This window comes from Scyliorhinus canicula, chromosome 5 (genome assembly GCF_902713615.1).
Source record: "Scyliorhinus canicula chromosome 5, sScyCan1.1, whole genome shotgun sequence".
NCBI classification, from domain to species: Eukaryota; Metazoa; Chordata; class Chondrichthyes; order Carcharhiniformes; family Scyliorhinidae; genus Scyliorhinus; species Scyliorhinus canicula.
Genome location: NC_052150.1, coordinates 119,268,451 through 119,288,897, shown reverse-complemented (window position 1 = coordinate 119,288,897; position 20,447 = coordinate 119,268,451). Strand labels below are relative to the sequence as shown.

Below are 20,447 nucleotides of genomic sequence, written 5' to 3'. Positions count from 1 at the left end.
AGCAGACCTCCGACTGCTGTTTCACTTGGGAGTTCCTGCCTCCACCAGAGGTGCATCATCGGCAGTGTGGTGCTCACCAGATTGTGACCCAGAAGGCTGACCACTCACATGTCCCACCGAGGTGTGTGTACCTGCACTGGTGGAGGGGATGACAGCTGTGCCGCGACTATAACAGTTGCATCCTCGGAGCTTTCCCCTGAGGTGTTTTCCTTGTGGTCAGGAGAGGGTGCAGCCCGGTTTGGGCCGGCGCCGTTGGCTGGAGGATCTGCGGGGAAATGGACATGTGGTCAGTGGGAGGGATGGGTCAGTCAATAAGGCAATCCGTACTCCGTTTAAAAGATCCTCTGGGTGGAGTCCAGTGGCTTGTCACCTCTGTGGCCTCCGCCAGCCTTTGAGCGGGTGAATGATCTGTCCTCGGCCACTCCGGTCACCTCCAGAGCCTGCTCTTCGAACAAGGTGAGGATTCTCAAGTCCAGCACCCCATTGCCAGCCTGGGCCCTCTCCAGCCAATTATGGGAGAGCTTTTCCTGAGGAGACTCAGAGAGGGCGTTGTTAGCTACACACGTTGTTCACAGTTGTAGGGAGGGTTGGGTTGGAGGGAGGACTGAAGTGGTATTTGGAGGGAGGGCTGAAGGGAGGGGGGGGGGGATCAAGGGAGGGTTGGGGTCGCCTTGGGGGATGTTCCCCTGGGGAGTGGGGGGGGGAGTGGAACATTGGTGTCTACTCACGGGTGCTGCTCGGTGTAGTAATATTAATAGTCTTTATTGTCACAAGTAGGTTTACATTAACACTGCAATGAAGTTACTGTGAAAATCTCCGAGTCGCCACATTCCGGCACCTGTTCAGGTACACAGAGGGAGAATTCAGATTACCTAACAACACGTCTTTCGGGACATGTGGGAAGAAACCGGAACACCCAGAGGAAACCCAAGCAGACACGGTGAGAATGTGCAGACACCGCACAGACAGTGACCCAAGCCAGGAATCTAACTTGGGACTCTGGCTCTGTGAAGAAACAGTGCTAACCACTGTATTCCCGTGCCGCTTCAGGTCATTGACCTTCTTCCGGCACTGGAGGCCAGACTTAGTGGTCACACAGCCTGAGCTGACAGTGGCCGCCATCTCGTCCCAGGCAGCACTTGCTGCCTTGAGGTTCACCCTCCAGGACCCCCAGGAAAACAGACATCCCCCTGGCCTCCACCATGTCTTGGAGCCTCCCCAGGTCAATATCCTTGAATCTTGGGGTCAGTCTCCTCTGCGCCATTGTTGCGAGCTGGCTGTGGTTGGCTATTCAAATGCAGCTCAACATTGTTACCGGGGGGCTGGCGAGTGCGGTCTGAGCAAATCAGTTGGTGAACTGTCATTTGGGGCGAGGAGCCCATGAGGCCTTGTTAAGTAGTCCAATTAACGTTGAATAGCGTTGCCGGATGAGCGCCGGGAAACTAATGGCAATTCCTGCTCGCCAGCGCACTTAGAAATGTTTCCAGAGAATCGCGCCCCTTGTATCATTCCCTCCAGATTTAGTTTTTAGTGCTGAAGAGTGGATGGAAGAATTAACTTCAACAGGCAACATGTATAGACTGGGTGAGAATTTGAAAACCTGCTCAGTCAGGATTAGGAACATTGGAACGTAGGAACACAAATAAGCTATCCTTCCGCAGGACCTTAGCACAGTTGTTAAGCACAGTTGCTTCACAGCTCCAGGGTCCCAGGTTCGATTCCGGCTTGGATCACTGTCTGTGCGGAGTCTGCACGTTCTCCCCGTGTGTGCGCGGGTTTCCTCCGGGTGCTCCGGTTTCCTCCGACAGTCCAAAGATATGCAGGTTAGGTGGGTTGCCCATGCTAAATTGCCCCTAGTGTCCAAAAAACGTTGGGTGGAGTTGTTGGGTTACGGGGATGGGGTGGAGGTGTGGGCTTAGTTAGGGTGCTCTTTCCAAGGGCCGATGCAGACTCGATGGTCCGAATGGCCGTCTTCTGCACTGTAAGTTCTATGGTTCCTCTATTATCTACTCTGCCATATAACGAGATCATGACTGGTCTGTATTTTAATTCCATCTACTCACCTTTATTTTATAATCCCTAAAACACTTTCTAAACAAAAGCTATCAATTTCAGTTTGGAAATTTCCTGTTAACCCCCAGCTTTCACAGTTGTTTGTGGGAGGGCGTTTAATATTTCCACCATCCCACTGGAATGGCAGGGGCTTGGGGGGCTTAAGCAGACTGACAAGGCCAGGACAATAGTAAAGGAAAGAACGGTAAAATGCATAAACGGTAGACAAAGTAATCAAGGGCAAGAGGCAAATAGGGCCAGACTACAAAGAAAAGTTAGGACGATTAAAAATGGCAAAAAGGCAAGATTAAAGGCTTTGTATCTCAATGCATAAAGTATTTGGAATAAGGCAAGCCCCGAAGGTCATCCGACGTGGGTCCCAAAGACCCGCCAGTTGACAAAAGTGGGTGCCGGGAAAAAGAGTTTGAAAAACTCTGCATTAAGGGGAACAGACAGGATACATAGAAACTATTTCAATTGGCTGGGGCGTCTTGGATGAGGGCCATTGTCTACAAATTAGAGCTAGTCTTTCCAGGAGTAAAATTCAAAAATATTTCTACACACAAAGGGTTGTAGGATTTGGAACTGGCTTTTGCAAGTGGCAGTTGATGCTAGATCATTGCAAATTTTAAATCTGAGATTGGTAGTTTTTCCCGACAGATCTGGGTTCTCCTTACAGATGCTGCCAGACCTGCTGAGATTTTCCAGCATTTTATTGGTAGTTTTTGTTTATCCAAAGGTATTAAGTGATATGGGCATCGGTGGGCAAATGAAATTAGGTCGTAGATCAATCATAATCCCATCAAATTGTAAAACAAGCTCAAGATGCTGAATGGTCTACTGTTGTTGCTCCTCTCCATGGTCTTCCCTGCCACTACTTTCTTAAAACCTAATACATCCCTTAACTATCCAGTTCTGATGAAAGGTTATCAACTTGAAACGTTAAACCTGTTTCTCTTTCCGCAGATGATGCTTGACCTGTTAAGCATTTCCAGCATTTTCAGTTCTTATTTGTAGTTGACTTCTGTTCCTATTTCAAAATGCTCAACTCCAGATTTAACTAAATAGCTTTAGATAGTTTTTATACGTTTATATTTTTATAAAGTTTTATATAAAAATGGCAACGCCTCACCACAAAGCATTTCTGAAGCTACTGCTTCAACAAGAAATAAACTTTTATTTTAACAAATGAGAAAATACACTTTTTCTTGTAATAGCACATGAGATGAAGCCTAAGTCTTGTTTCAAAACCATTTGTTCCTGCAATTTCATGAGCAGATAGTTGATTGAAGAAAAACAGATGTGGTCTCATTTTCCATTATAAAAAATAACCAGCTTTGACGAAGTGTTATCCAGGCTTGAAACGTTAGCTCCCTTTTCTCTCCACAGATGCTGTCAGGCCTGCTGAGATTGTCCACTATTTTCTGTTTTTAATCTCAGATTCCAGCATCTGCAGTAATTTGCTTTTATTTTAGCTTTAGATAGTCATGTGAGAGAATGATGATGAATGGGTTTAAACTCAAAATTACTTGCACTGTACCACCTGAGATGTCAATAAGAATTGTTTACAAAGATATGGGAAAGGAATTGTGGGAAATTGTACACTCAGAATGTTGGGGGTGGAAACAGTAAATAACATTTGAGTTCCTGTTTCAGGGACCTAATCAATGGGGACAGAGAGCTATTGTTGTTCTATGAATATCAAGATATTAATGAAAATTTTGTTTTTCACCATAATACACAGAAGCAAAGCATGAAAAAGACAAATTGGCAGGTATATCTCCGTTTCTAGGCTTTATACAACAATTCAGGTCACATTTAAATTTTAATAGCTTTGCATGCTCCAGAATAAGGTTCTCAAGCTATTTTCCAAAATAAGAGGTCATAACTTTTTTTAACCTTAAAATGTCATTATTTTAAAGATTTTATACAAAAATGGCAATGCCTAAGCACAAACCATCACTACATTTCTGAAGACTATTGCTACAACAAAAAGCAACCTATTTATTTTTACAAATGAGAGAATGCACATTTTCTTGTCGTAACACATGAGATTAAGTCCCAAGCCCTGTTTCAAAAACATTTGTTCCTCCAATTTTATTAGCAGATAATTGATTGAAGAAAAACAGATGTATTCTCATTTTTCATTAAAAGAACCAGCTCACCCCATGTTTGTTTTACATGGCTTTCATAATCTCCTACTGGTTTCACTAGAGATTGCATTTCAAAGATGAATACTATTATTATTTTGAGTATTCATTTAAACCGAACGCAAGTTGCATCCACTAAAGAACTTGTTACCATTCAGAATCTTTGATTTACAGAATTTCACCTACATTGATGACTTTAGCCCCAGTAGTACAAGTTCTGCTGATTTGAGTGGATTGGTTGCAGAACCAAATTCTACACGGCGCTCCCCCATATTGGCGCTCTCCTCTGATGAGGTAAGTAGCTGTGAACAGATAAAGAAGAACTTTTGTCTATTTTGTCAGTCTTTGTATGGGACCAACCCCAGCCTTTGGTGGACAGGAATTTTCTCAACTTGCGTCACTTTGTGCAGTGCGTTGGCCCACCTGAGACTGCAGATTGATCTATTTCTCGCTCTCAATAATGCACTTTTAACAATGGCAGGAGTAGCCTGCTGACCATCTCTCTCCAATTCATTCCATTCCTGTCAAGATGTGCCTTCCTTTTCCTACTGTCTACTCTCTGATGAGGTAACTGTCATGACGATGATTGCATGATGGGTATTCCAAAATTTTGCAATATCGTTCTGCTAGAAGCTAAATTTATTCCTTAGGAATGCCATACTTTTCCCCATGGCCCTGTTTAATTACATTGAATGGAATATTAATTAGGCAAACCTAATTGATTTCCAGGGTGCTTTTGCACTATGTGCTGGAATTGTGCATGTATGTTGGGCTGCAAATAGCCTTGCTTGATGCATTTCAGATTCTATGGCAATTCTTGCCCACCAATGAAATTAGCATGTTGCTTACAGAGTGTTTAAAAAAAAAAGACAGCTGACTGGATGATTTGGGAGGATAACGGGGATGTGGGGGGGGAGGATGCAATTAATTTTTGCAAAGAAGTGAAACCTAAGTGCCACCTTCCACAACTACATTTACCAGGCACTCATGGGGACAAAGTGAGTGGGATCTGCTCTTGATTGGCGGATCAATAATTTAAATATGCTAGGGAGGATGTGCGCCTCAGATTTGAACAGACTTGCATTTAATGGATGTGGGTCAGGTTTCCAAGTCTCAGGGAAAATGCGGCAACAAAAGATAGGCTAGAATAGTTGGTTCGAACAGATAAATGTATTTCCTGCATTGCTGCGGACTGTAAGGCACAGGAATACTTCCTGCAGCCTCAAGTTAATTAGCGGCAATAAGCCTGCCTCTCCATGATCCATGTTTCCAACTTCCTGTGATCCACAATCCACCCCCACCCGCAGTGATCACCTCAACCTCAAACCATAGTCCATGCCATAATCTCCTCCAATCCTCCCAACCTCCAGGCTAAAGCGCTCCCCACAATCACCACAACCCGCAATTTCCCCGACCTGCAGTCCAAAGGCCTCGCCAAAATCTCTCTAACACGCAATCTGAAAGACTCCATAATCTCTCATCCTGCAGTCTGAAGCCCAATCCACAATTTCATTTCATTTCATTTCAATCTCCCGAACCTGCAGTCTGAAGCACACTACGTAGTTTCCCACTGACCTGCAACCCAATCTCCGTTCCCTACCACACAGCTTCTCCCTCGTTTTAACCTTTCAGTGCAAGCCAGGCTACCCGACAGCTAGCCAGGCTCTGAATATGCCAGCCAGTCAATGATGAAAAATATCGAAATGCCATTGAAGTTGAAAGGACTTTGTGTTACCTTCATTTCAACATTTTGAATTCGAGAAGGTGTTCTCTGCTGTGCTATGTTCAACTTGGGACTGCTCAATAGTATTGGACATGGAAAAGTTTTCCATTCCCTGCACTGTCATCAGTTGGCATTCACATTATTTCTCGCAGTCTCATCCTGTCCATGAAAAGGAGGAAGACCAGAATAAAACATGAAAAAACTGAAAACGTTTAGTTGAAGAAGGCTGTGTGGTCTATTTGATCTCATCCCTCTGGAACACCAGTCGACATCTCCCCCTCGCATTATGCAATTCTGTAAATAAATTCAGTATTCTGGACTCATTTAAGAAACAGTTGCTAAAACATGAATGTAGTACGGTTGTCTTTCCAGGAATGTATTAAGGTTGCCATTCTGGAATGAAAGTAAGATCATTTGCGTTGCATCAAAAAAAGCATTTTTTTAAACAAATCTTAATTTTTCCCACAACTCCATGCAATAGATTGATCTTCACTTTTTGGTTTGCAGCAGAAAATGTTCCAAATTTGGAGTTATTTCAGCTGGTCGTTTGAGAACTAATAAGTTTTGTTAATGTATTTGCCTACATTTTTTTGTGTTCTGAAATATTCTTCCTTCATTTCTTTTGTTGCTATCTTGGCAGAGCCTGGATATGATAGATGATAAGGTGAGATGCTTGAAAAGATATCCAGCATGTTAATTTTAATTTTTCCATCGCCGCATTAACCTTCTGTGAAGCATTTTGTATGTTACATCCCGATCAAAATGTAATCTATATTGTCAAATATTCTATATCACGTGTCGTTCATGTGGTTTTACTCTTGGGGTTATGCATATGTAGATGGAATTGTGACTCAACGGTTGAATTTTGTGGCTCAAACTCAATATCTGACAAACATTATTTGGCAATTTCATTTTTTAATTAATTGTACATTTCACCAATGATTGTTGTAGTGGTATTCAGATATCAATCTACATGATCAATGTATGTAAATGTAGTACAGTCATTTCAGCACTAGATGTCTCAAAGTCAGATACCACAAGAACCGGATTCAAGCTCTTTTTAGTGAGTTAGTGAGTATGATCTAGAACAGTGAACAAGCAAGACATAGAATAGCTAGAGTGAGAGAAGTTAGAACTAGTTTGTTATAATAGTGTACAGTTATATAATTATCTGTATTGTACTTTATTTCTTTATAGTTTAGTATTGAGAGAAAGGGCTCGCAGTTTATTATTTTATTACTCATTAAATAGTTCATCTTTCATCAAGAAGACTGTTGGTCATTTTATCATCCTGGTGGATTCAAGAGTAACATATGTATTTTAGATAAGTCGTTATTTAAAATATAACAATTGTCAATTGAAATTCATAGTTAAATTAGCTTCCAATGCATTAGACTGGACTTTGCTCTCAGCAGCAAATGAAATGCTTACATTTACCCAGAGGCTTTCAGGAAATTTTGCATTGGAACTTATTGTAATTAAAAAGCCAAATGCCATGACATCTTCTGCAGGGAATTTGGCATATGTGTTTTTTTTCTTTATTCGTTCATGGGATGTGGGCGTCGCTGGCTGGGTCAGCATTTATTGCCTACCCTGAGGGCATTTAAGAGTCAACCACATTGCAGGAGTCACATGTAGGCCAGACCAGGTAAGGATGACAGGTTTCCTTCTCTAAGGGACATTAGTGAACCAGGTGGGTTTTTATGACAATTGACAATGATTTCATGGTCATCATTAGACTTTGATATCTAATTTCACCATCTGACCCGGTGGGATTCAAACCCGGATCCCCAGATCATTACGCTGGATCCCTGAATAATTAGTCCAGTGACAATACCACTACGCCTCTGCCTCCCCGTGCCTCCTTAATCAATAAGATTGAAGAATTCTTAATGAACAAGAGAGTCTGAACCAGAAAATGTCAGAATATTGAATTTGATCTGAAATCAGGCACAGAAAGTGAAATAAAGATGAGATTGGGAGAGATGAGAGAGAAAGAAAATGTAAAGAAAAATTGTTTTATTTATTTACATTTTAAAACAATTAAAATCTGAAAGAATGGGATTCCATTCATGTCAAAGTTCATTTTCAGTGCCAGAGAGGTTTGACGGTAATTAAGACTTATCATGCAGTTAAAAACTTTCTTACACTGGAATGGACAAGATACTTTCTTCTGGCAATTGTTCTGGTTCATATTTATCACACAAGTTTTCAACTTCGGACTGTTCCGTCTATTTAATTGAGATTTTTCTCGCAGGTTTTGGAGGAGCAATGCAGTTCAGACAGCAAAGCCTGAATTTTCACTCCTGGGTTGGGAGCGCAGAATTCGGAGAATTCCCAGACCCACGAACCCGACTCCTGGAAAATAGTCCCGATGGTCCGACTTTTGTTTCGGGGGGATTGGGGTATAATGGGAGTCGCTCCTGCCGACCCCAGAAACAGTTCAGAGGCAGCACAGAGGCTGTCAGAGTAGAAGCAGCTGGGTGAAAGGCTGACCTGCGTGATCAACCCAACTGAGGCAGCTGAACTCGGGCTGCATGTGCAAAGGGTTCATGTTTCTTTCCATGGACAGCAGCATGTCCTGTGATGTGCTGCTATTGATGTTTCATCAATCATTTTGTTTTCAAAATCATTTTTCTTCAAAGTGTTATTTTTTCGATTTGTTTCAAGACCAAAAAAATGCGCTCGCACAGAATAACTTTACAAATAACTGACGCATGTTAAAGAACTCACATAAATATTGTGCAAAGTAGACTGGTAACCAACCCACTCGGCTTTTAACATTCTTTAGCCTTCCTGGATGAGTCGATTATGCCCATTTTAGTTAGTTGTGCAATATGTGAATCTGCCACTGATTGATGCTCACGAGTTAACCTTTTGGATGATGAGCTCCCCCATGCATTGACATACAGGGCTTGCACCCAGCATTTGCTGGGAGGTAGCAGAGGTACTGCACACAATATGAAGAGCAAAGATTTCAGAGCTCAACATGCAGTCCTGATCCAACATAGCGTATCACCGCTGGCCGCCTTCCCCCCTCCAAGGATGTCTGCACACACGGCGCATCAGTCAACGCCCAGGCTCTCCGTTCTTTTTCTTTATTTTGTTTTTATTCGAAATTTTTCAATAATTTTTACAACCCACTACAAAAAGAAAACAACAAAAAGCATAGTAATAATACAGAAAACAACTTAACCATTTAACAATTTAACAAAACAAGGTGGGGTATCTGTCCTTTACGAATTAAATCCAACCATACCCCCCCCCCCCCCCCCCCCCCCCCCCGCCCCCTGGTTTGCTGCTGCTGCTGACCTCCACCTAACGTTCCGCGAGAAAGTCAAGGACCGGTTGCCACCACCTGGAGAACCCCTGCAAGGACCCTCGCAAGGCAAACTTTATCCTCTCCAACCTGAAAAATCCAGCCATGTCACTGACCCAAGCCTCTATGCTTGGGGGATTCGCGTCCCTCCAGATTAATAAGAGTTTTCTCCGGGCTACCAAGGTGGCAAAGGTCAGAACTCCGGCCTCTTTTGACTCCTGCACTCCCGGATCGTCTGATACCCCAAATATCGCTATCCCCCAGCTCCGTTTTACTCGAGTGTCCAAGACCTTGGACATAGCCTTTCCAAAATCCTATAAGTGCCGGGCATGCCCAAAACATATGGACATGATTTGCTGGTCCCCCTGAACACCTCACACACCTATCCTCCACCCCAAAGAACCTTCTCATTCTCGCCACTGTCATATGCGCCCGGTGCACCACCTTAAACTGGATCAGGCTAAGCCTGGCGCAAGATGAGGAGGAATTGACCTTAGCCAGGGCGTCAGCCCACAGGACCTCATCCAGCTCCTCCCCCAGCTCCTCCTCCCACTTGCTCTTCAGCTCTTCCACTGAGGCCTCCTCCGCCTCCTGCAGCTCCTGGTATATGTCCGATACCTTGCCATCCCCTACCCACATGCCCGAGACTGTGAATGCGTCTCTAATTCACTTGTGTCTCAGTCCAGAAGAAAGTACTCTTGAACACGTTCGTACTTCAGAATATTCTTTATTACGATCGGGGCCGCTCTCTAGGTATTCCGGAGAACGACCTCGGAGAATGCCAAAGTATTGCTCAAAACATCCTTTTTTTATATGTATTTTTAAGGGGCTGTCCCTTACATTCACTTGAGCTTGCCCCCATTACAAAGCATAAACTTGTTTTTGCCATAGATCCAATACATGATTAACTTGTTATTGCCATAGTTTCGATACATGATTTTACAGACTTTGAGGTTATCTATTGGCACATGAGTATATAGTAGTTGCAAGCGGCTCCCACATTTCATATTCCGTCATCCAGCCATCTTCCTTGTTTCAAAAGGATATTCGGCTTACAGTCATGAGTCGGCTCGCGAATTCAATAACAACTCCCCTATTTGTGATTTTCCACTAATGTGTCCCATTAATTCTGGCTTGTTCTAGCTATTAACCCCTGCTTCACATTCTCATTCCCCCCTTTGATCATTCCATGATCTCACAGCCCTCAGGGACTTATCCTTGAGAGTCTGAGGAATTTCTCCGGGAAATCATCCTTTGGTCCAATGTCCTCATACACATTTCCGGCATCTACTAAGTCCTGCTTGTCTAACTGGGAAAGCCGCTGCAGCATCTGTGGCATCACAGAGGCGCCTAAACGATTACAAAAGCATTTAACACAGGTTGCAATGATACATAGCAAAATGCAAATAACGGTAAAGATAATAAATCCATGAAACAGATAGGTTGTCCAGGAACTAGACCACAGCCATCCCCACCAGTCGTCCGAGGAGGACTGGCGGAGTCTCTTTACCCCGTAGGTCATGAACAAAAACGAGTTAGCAGTTACATGGTGCATTGCCCGCTTCCTCCTGGTAGGCGGGTGAGTATGAATAGTCTTACATTCAGGAACTCGTGGCTTGCTCTCCCCTCTACACCGGTAGTCCCACCGGCATGCGTAGCGATCGCAGGTCAGGGATCCGCGGGTAGTCAGGAACCGAGGCTTCTGCTCGTCTTGATGAATGATGTTGGTGCAGGTATATACCGGGGTCGCCGTCCACAATGTCTCGTCTGTGGTGCTGTTGGCACAGCTAAAGGTGTCCTCACGACAAAGGTGCAGAATTCGTCCGCCGGGTCTACATCGCCGGTCTCGAGCGGTCGCACACAGTAGTGTGCTAGCGAGGATCGCGAGGACAAAAGGCAGTCTCATCCTGTAGTCGAATGATCAGCCACATGTACCTAGAACTTCATGCAAACTTTATTAGTTTACAATGGCGCATGTGGATCCATGCATTACGTCCTTCAACTTTGACTGCTGTGGGGCTGGTTAGGAGAACTTGAAATGGTCCCTCCCAACGCGGTTCCAACCCCTTCCGTGTCCAATTGCAGATCATCACATGATCTCCCTGTTGTACAATATCGGAGCTGGCCAAGGGTGGCACTTCCTCTTGTGCGGCACGTACTCGCAAGTGGGGACTCTTTAAGACTTTAGTGAGGGCTATTATATAATTAGCCATTTCTGTAGTCATGTGGTGGAACTGAATGTCTCGGGATGTATGACAGTCCCAGGGGGTGCGAAGGGGTCTTCCGTACAAGATTTCAGCGGGGCTCAATCGAGTCTTTCCCTCAGGGGTGGTTCTGATCTGGAAAAGTGCAACAGGTAAAAGTTTGAGCCAGGTGGCTCCGGTCTCTGCTTGTAACTTAGCAAGTTTGGTTTTCAGAGTCTGGTTAGCTCTTTCCACTATCCCAGCTGCCTGGGGTCTCTAGGCGCGGTGTAACTGCTGTTTAATTCCCAGTTGAGTGCAGAATTCTTTATTGATCTGTCCCACAAAGTGAGGTCCATTATCAGAGCTTAAACGATAGGGAATTCCAAATCTTGGTACAATTTCACGCATAAGAACTTTTACTACAGTTGAAGCCTTATTATCTACAGTATAATAAGCCTCTATACATTTACTAAACACATCAACAATCACTAATACATGCTTATAACACTGGCATCTTTCCAACTCAATGTAGTCCAGTTGCAGGGTCTCAAAGGGACCCTCGAGCAATGGTGCTATCTCCTGCAACCTAGGATGCCACCAGGTTTTTAACAATATATCACCTGTAGCGCGAGCACCACAGTGAGTTGCAAAATGTACACATTCGGCCACCCAGGCTGCCAAAGCATCGGGCATACATGTCTGCCCTGCTGGGGTGACCTACAGCTTATTTTCTTTATCATATGTACATCCCAATTCTTTCCATAACTTTCTATCGCTAACAGGAGCGTCCTCCTGTAGCTGGATTACGTCAGTAATGGTCGGCATAGGTTTTTCAGAGGGAGACTTGTCTTTTGAGCTTTTAGTCTGGCTCATAATTTTGGGCACTACCATGGCCTTTGACTTTGAGGCTTCTTTTGCTTGGTGGTTGGCCTGCCTATTTCCTTCATCTACTGGAGTTTTTCCTTTCGTATGGGCAGTACACTTTATCACTGCTACCTTTTCTGGGAGCACAAGAGCTTGGAGTAACTGGGTCATCAGCTGCTGATGGGAAATTGGGGTGCCAGCGGATGTTAAGAATCCTCTGTTCTTCCATAATTGTCCAAAATCATGTACGACTCCAAAGGCATAGCTGGAGTCTGTATAAATATTTTATTTTTTGCCTGCTCCTAGTGCGCATGCTCATATTAGTGCGAACAATTCTGCTTGTTGGGCCGAGAATGGAGTTTCAAATGCTGCTGATTCTACTGTCTCCCCACCCTGGTTGACTATAGCATATCCTGATAACCGCTCCCCCCTTTCACCGATGGAAGCACTTCCACCTGTGAACATGGTCAGGTCTGGGTCGTTAAGAGGGGCATCCGATAGGTCCTCCCTGACAGATGAATCGTCCTTTATAAGTGACATGCAATCGTGTCTAGGGTGTGCGTGCTCAAAGATCCATTCTGCATGGGACAGAGTGCCTTAATTAATCTGAAAAAATCTGAAAATTCAAAACTTAAGATTTGTAAGTTCCAATTAAAATGCATTTTCAGCTGTGTGGACTGTCAATTACTTTATCAGAATTAAAAGGGCCAGAGCTCACAGGCAAACCCAGCATGGGAGTGTCAAGACATCTTCTAGACTACACAAAAGCTTGTTGAAAGGGTTAATTTTCTTGCAGACAAAAAGGGGCGTATAGTGGGTGGATAAATTGGAATGATGCCATTCGCATCTCTAAACGTTTTTTTATATTTTTCACTCAAATGGACTGGGAGTAAAAGTTGGAGTGCTGCTAAATTCCCGTTATCAAGTATTTCAGCAAACACAATATGTTATTGAATCTCTGAGTGAACCAATTTTGCGCTATATCCTGGTTCTTTCCCAGACGAGCATGATCATGGACATATTTCATTTACCCATCTGTTTATAAGTAATTCTGCAATCTCATAATTAAAACATCTGCGTTGTGAGACAGGTTAGTTTCACCCTACTGATGATTATTTGTGTCAGGGAAGTTTTAACCCTGAACTAATGAAACACCGGCTTGATCATATTTGTCATATGTATTTCAACTATCCTAACCTCCACTGAACACCATAAAACTAATATTTTCTTCTTCTTACATACGTGATTTTGCACCCTGATTAAAATTCCTTGTGTATCAAAATTACCCTGGAAATGCCAATGATAGCCTTTGAAAAGAAAAAAATTGTTAACTGTACTCAAACTATAATCTTTGAAGGCAATGCGTAGACAATTTGAAGCTTTCAAATAATCACAGCTCGTAACAAAACTTTTAAGTCAAAGTCTGAAGTCAAAGTCTGAAAATGAAACATGAATACAGAGACAGTGAATAGTTCAGAACAAAGTCCAGATGCCTAAAACTCCCTCTCTCTCTTTCTCTCTCTCTAACCCTCTCACCCTTTCTCTAAAACGGAGCTCAATTAAAATACTGAACAAAATTTTTCATTCTCCTTCGCAAACTTTATCTGTGTCATTCCATTTAAGTCAATTTCCACTGATTAATTTTAGAGGCATTAGCTATTCTCTTAGAGATGTATATTTCTTTGTGCAGATGAACTGCTTGCTAAAATGGTTACATTTTTGTACAGAATCGAAAGTGGTGGAGAACTTGGCATGATGCCATCTTCATCCTCTACGTGACCTCAGACATTATCCATCGTTTCTTTCAATTTTCAATGTTCGTTATTTACCCGGTTTTTGGAAAGAGACATTGCTGGATGTTTATTTTTCTTTTATTTCAAATGAGTTGAATTACTGCCGAATTTATCTGGACGGCTTGAATCGATCTGAAGTTATTCTCAACATGTATCCATTGTTAAATTTTTAACCGTAATCTTGTATTGATTTTCCTCCCCATTTTTTTGTTTTGGAAGGGGGGGATTAGTCATCCTCAGATATTCCTGAACAAAACTAATTGAGTGTTTTAGCCCCTTTCTGATCTTTTGGACTTCACTTAATTTGATTTTTTTTTCTCTCCTTGAGACATTCCGGGACAGCCATTAGCCGTAATTGTTGGCAGTTTTGTGATGTCTTTTGCTAGTTTGCAGAATCTGTACTGCCGCTATCTTTACCCGCTTTATTGCTATGCTTAAAGGAGTTAGAGCTCAATTCCTTTAAACCAGCCTGTCTTCCAAATGGTGTGAAGGTTTAATTTATGTCATTTGTGCTTCTAACTTTATTTGTCTTATCTTTACTTCTGTGTATCTCACCATTTTTCTCTGTTCCACAGAAATCACACCCATCTTTGATCATTGTTTTTTTTTACCAGAGTGTTATGCTCTTCAAAAACAAAAACAAAAAAATGTTTTTACACTGACTCTTTTACTCATTTGGCCTTGATACCAGATTTATTGGATGTTACTTCACCGTCCGTCTGCTTTGCCGAGTGACTCTAATTTTTGGCGGTCAAAGGTTTGACTACTCGCCTTGTCCACCGGCTCGAGCGGCGTCCAGCTCAGCAAATCCTTCCAGACTTACACTAAATGTTAGGGGTGAAAATATTCACACGAAGGCCTGAGTATCAGTAACAAAGCAGTTTATTATGTCAGAATTCTGGGAGATAAGATTTGGGAACTCCGCAGTCCCTGACAGCACTTTATCCCACTTAAGTTTAAACTCACATGGATTAATATACAGATTCAAGGCGGATAGCCTAATGACTTGGTTCTTTTCCCATATGCGCATTCCTTTTTTTTTAAGACCTTGGCTGTTTTAACTATTCATTTCTCTGTCAATTTTATACCCAATTTTAATGCATTAGTTTTCCTCCCAGTGGCCATTTTTCTTCTCCTAAATTTTTATGCAATTCTGCTGACAATTGTCTCAGTTGCCTGGAATATTCCGGATATTGTTCACACAACGTTTGAAGCGCGCTTCCACTATCAGAGATTGTATCTAACATATTACCCATCTCTAGCATTAATGGCCGTTAATGATCCTTGCGATTATTGTTTATTTGGCGAAATGGTCCTGGACCATTTTTTTCAATCATGAATTTAAACGGAGTTATACTGCTCCGTTGCCCAATTCAGGCAGGCTCATCCGTGCCTGCAAGCCTATCTAACTACAAGGTTATAACGTCCTTGTTATGTTGTTACCTTAGGGTAACAGAGGGGCTGTTTAGCACACTGGGCTAAATCGCTGGCTTTGAAAGCAGACCAAACAGGCCACAGCACGGTTCGATTCCCGTAACAGCCTCCCCGGACAGGCGCCGGAATGTGGCGACTAGGGGCTTTTCACAGTAACTTCATTGAAGTCTACTCGTGACAATAAGCGATTTTCATTTTCATCACGCACCCTTCTAAAGCCTCTTATCGCGGGGGCACTTTTAGACAAAGGCAAGGATCATGATGATGCTGAAACCTCTTCTGTAGCTATAACTGTAGGGGCTACACACCCTCCCTTAAAGCACTAGTCCCTGACTGTGCCTAGTGACTATAACTGTAGGGGTCACGCTCCCTCCCGTAAACGGGTTCGCCGGACTGACCTGGATTTCGTAGGACCGTCCCTGAGCACTGGCAGCGGGGCCGAATCGCGGACGGTACAGCAGAGGGGAATACCAAAGTGGCAAAAATTTTACTCACAATGGTAGCCCAATTCCTCCTTCGCTCCCGAACTCAATCAGTCGCTTATGCCGCCAGTCTCAGCGGAGATTCTTTGAAATCCCACCACTGCCACCAAAATGTGAATGCGTCTCTAATTCACTTGTCTTTCAGTCCGGAAGAAAGTACTCTCGAACACGTTCGTACTTCAGAATATTCTTTATTACGATCGGGCCGCTCTCTAGGTATTCCGGGGAACCACCTCGGAGAGTGCCAAAGTATTGCTCAAAACATCCTTTTTTTATATGTATTTTTAAGGGGCTGTCCCTTACATTCACTTGAGCTTGCCCACATTACAAAGCATAAACTTGTTTTTGCCATAGATCCAATACATGATTAACTTGTTATTGCCATAGTTTCGATACATGATTTTACAGACTTTGAGGTTATCTATTGGCACATGAGTATATAGTAGACTTAGCATAAACAGCAGGTGTTTAGCCATAGTTGCAAGCGGCTCCCAGATTTTATATTCCGTCATCCAGCCATCTTCCTTGTTTCTCAAGGCTATTCGGCTTACAGTTATGAGTCGGCTCACAAATTCAATAACAATTCCCCTATTTGTGATTTTCCACTAATGTGTCCCATTAATTCTGGCTTGTTCTAGCTATTAACCCTTGCTTTACATTATCAAGACCACCCTGTGCTGTATCCTGCGGGCAGGTAACAATGGAAATACCCCCACCTGCATTTTCACGAATGCCCGAACCTGCATATACCTCAAAGTATGCCCCGGGGGCAACCCAAATTTCTCCTCCAGTGCCCTCAGACTAGCAAAAGTCCCATCAAAAACAAAAAGTCCCCCATCCTGGACAGGGCTGGATTAGCACAGTCGGCTAAACAGTTGGCTTGTAATGCAGAACAAGGCCAACAGCGCGAGTTCAATTCCCGGCCCCCCTGAACAGGCACCGGAATGTGGCGACTAGAGGCTTTTGACAGTAACTTCATTGAAAAACCTACTTGTGACAATAACCGATTGTAGGCGGCATAGCCTCAAAATAAGGGGAAGTAGATTTAGGACTGAGTTCAGGAGGAACATCTTCACCCAAAGGCTTGTGAGTCTATGGAATTCCTTGCCCAGTGAAGCAGTTGAGGCTCCTTCATTAAATGTTTTTAAGGTAAAGATAGATAGTTTTTTGAAGAGAAAAGGGATTAAGGGTTATGGTGTTTGGGCCGGAAAGTGGAGCTGAGTCCACAAAAGATCAGCCATGATCTCATTGAATGGCGGAGCAGGCTCGAGAGGCCAGATGGCCTACTCCAGCTCCTAGTTCTTATGTTAAGACCATAAGACATAGGAGTGGAAGTAAGGCCATTCGGCCCATCGAGTCCACTCCGCCATTCAATCATGGCTGATGGGCATTTCAACTCCACCTACCAGCATTCTCCCCGTAGCCCTTAATTCCTCGCGACATCAAGAATTTATCTATCTCTGCCTTGAAGCCATTTAGCGTCCCGGCCTCCACTGCACTCCGCGGCAATGAATTCCACAGGCCCACCACTCTCTGGCTGAAGAAATGTCTCCGCATTTCTGTTCTGAATTTACCCCCTCTAATTCTAAGGCTGTGCCCACGGGTCCTCGTCTCCTTGCCTAACGGAAACAGTTTCTTTGCGTCCACCCTTTCTAAGCCATGTATTATCTTGTAAGTTTCTATTAGATCTCCCCTTAACCTTCTAAACTCCAATGAAAACAATCCCAGGATCCTCAGCCGTTCATCATATGTTAGACCCGCTATTCCAGGGATCATCCGTGTGAATCTCCGCTGGACACGCTCCAGTGCCAGTATGTCCTTCCTGAGATGTGGGGCCCAAAACTGGACACAGTACTCCAAATGGGGCCTAACCAGAGCCTTATAAAGGCTCAGTAGCACATCGCTGCTTTTATATTCCAACCCTCTTGAGATAAATGACAACATTGCATTCGCTTTCTTAATCACAGATTCAACCTGCATGTTTACCTTTAGGGAATCCTCGACTAGCACTCCCAGATCCCTTTGTACTTTGGCATTATGAATTTTCTCACCGTTTAGAAAGTAGTCTATGCTTGGATTCTTTTTTCCAAAGTGCAAGACCTCACATTTTCTCACGTTGAATTGCATCAGCCATTTCCTGCACCACTCTCCCAAACTGTCTAGATCCTTCTGCAGCCTCCCCACTTCCTCAGCACTACCTGCCTGACCACCTAACTTCGTATCATCGGCAAACTTCGCTAGAATGCCCCCAGTCCCTTCATCCAGATCATTAATATATATGGTGAACAGCTGTGGCCCCAACACTGAACCCTGTGGGACACCGCTGGTCACCGGCTGCCATTCCGAAAAAGAACCTTTTATCCCAACTCTCTGCCTTCTGTCAGACAGCCAATCCTCAACCCATGCCAGTAGCTCACCTCGAACACCATGGGCCCTCACCTTACTCAGCAGCCTCCTGTGTGGCACCTTATCAAAGGCCTTTTGAAATCCAGATAGACCACATCCACTGGGTTTCCCTGGTCTAACCTACTTGTCACCTCCTCAAAGAATTCTAACAGGTTCGTCAGGCATGACCTCCCCTTACTAAATCCATGTTGACTTGTTCTAATCCGACCCTGCTCTTCCAAGAATTTAGAAATCTCATCCTTAACGATCGATTCTAGAATTTTACCAACAACCGAGGTTAGGCTAATTGGCCTATAATTTTCCATCTTTTGTCTTGATCCTTTCTTGAACAAGGGGGTTACAACAGCGATCTTCCAATCGTCCGGGACTTTCCCTGACTCCAGTGATTTTTGAAAGATCTCAACCAACGCTTCCGCTATTTCTTCAACCACCTCTCTCAGAACTCTAGGGTGTAGCCCATCGGGGCCAGGAGATTTGTCAATTTTAAGACCTTTTAGCTTTTTTAGCACCATCTCTTTTGTAATGGCAACCATACTCAACTCAGCCCCCTGACCCTCTATAATTTTTGGGATATTATTCATGTCTTCCACTGTGAAGACAGATGCAAAGTACTTATTAAGTTCTCCAGCCACTTCCTCGTCTCCCATCACTAGCCTTCCGGAATCAGTTTGAATTGGCCCAATGTCTACTTTGGCCTGTCGTTTGTTTCTTATGTATTGAAAGAAACTTTTACTATCATTTCTTATATTACTGGCTAGCCTGCCTTCATATTTGATCCTCTCCTTCCTTATTTGTCTCTTTGTTAACCTCTGTTTGTTTTGTAGCCTTCCCAATCTTCTGATTTCCCAGTGCTTTTGGCCACTTTATAGGATCTCTCTTTTTCTTTGATACATTTCTTGACCTCCTTTGTCAACCATGGCTGTCTAATCCCTCCCCGGATAATCTTTCTTTTCTTGGGGATGAACCTCTGTACAGTGTCCTCAATTATGCATACAAACTCCTGCCATTTTTGCTCTGCTGTCTTCCCCACTAGGGTCTGCTTCCAGTCGATTTTCGCCAGTTCCTTTCTCATGCCCTCGTAATTACCTTTATTTAACTGTAACACCATTACATCCGATTTTGCCTTCTCTCTTTCAAACTGCAGACTGAACTCAACCATATTATGATCGCTGCTTCCTAAGTGTTCCCTTACTTTAAGATCTTTTATAAAGTCTGGTTCATTACATAGCACTAGGTCCAGAATAGCCTGCTCCCTTGTGGGCTCCATGACAAGCTGTTCCAAAAAGCCATCTTGTAAGCATTCCATGAATTCCTTTTCTTTGGATCCACTGGCTACGTTATTTGCCTAATCCACCTGCATATTGAAGTCCCCCATGATCACCGTGACCTTGCCTTTCTGACATGCCTTTTCTATTTCCCGGTACATGTTGCGCCCCTGGTCCTGACCACTGTTAGGAGGTCTGTACATAACTCCCATTATGGTTTTTTTGCCTTTGTGGTTCCTCAATTCTACCCACACAGACTCCACATCATCCGACCCTATGTCGTTTAGTGCCATAGATTTAATTTTGTTCTTAACTAACAAGGCAACCCCACCCCCTCGGCCCACCTCCCTGTCTTTTCGATAGGTTGTATATCCTTGGATGTTTAACTGCCAGTCCTGAACCCCCTGCAGCCATGTCTCTGTGATGCCTACCACATCATAATCATTCACGATGACAGCTCCAGGGTCCCAGGTTCGATTCCCGGCTGGGTCACTGTCTGTGTGGAGTCTGCACGTCCTCCCTGTGTGTGCGTGGGTTTCCTCCGGGTGCTCCGGTTTCCTCCCACAGTCCAAAGATGTGTGGGTTAGGTGGATTGGCCATGCTAAATTGCCCGTAGTGTAAGGTTAATGGGGGGATTGTTGGGTTACGGGTATACGGGTTACGTGGGTTTAAGTAGGGTGATCATTGCTCGGCACAACATTGAGGGCCGAAGGGCCTGTTCTGTGCTGTACTGTTCTATATCTGTGCCATTAGTTCATCTACTTTGTTACAAATGC

The 20,447-nt window shown here is 43.7% G+C and overlaps 1 protein-coding gene across 8 annotated transcripts in view; it reads left to right on the top strand.

Moving 5' to 3' along the window:
- The window catches only part of ppp1r9a (protein phosphatase 1, regulatory subunit 9A), a 401,146-nt gene that overhangs the window by 334,599 nt on the left and 46,100 nt on the right, over positions 1 to 20,447 (top strand). For 4 of the 8 annotated variants that reach the window (XM_038797554.1, XM_038797547.1, XM_038797548.1 and 1 more), the window contains 3 exons: positions 3,797 to 3,826; positions 4,377 to 4,496; positions 6,566 to 6,589. The exons of 1 other annotated variant lie outside the window; for it this stretch is intronic. In XM_038797554.1, the coding sequence (XP_038653482.1) occupies positions 3,797 to 3,826; positions 4,377 to 4,496; positions 6,566 to 6,589 (174 nt within the window). The remainder of the gene's footprint in view (positions 1 to 3,796; positions 3,827 to 4,376; positions 4,497 to 6,565; positions 6,590 to 20,447) is intronic. 3 more of the 8 variants (XM_038797551.1, XM_038797549.1, XM_038797552.1) reach the window with 3 other exon arrangements.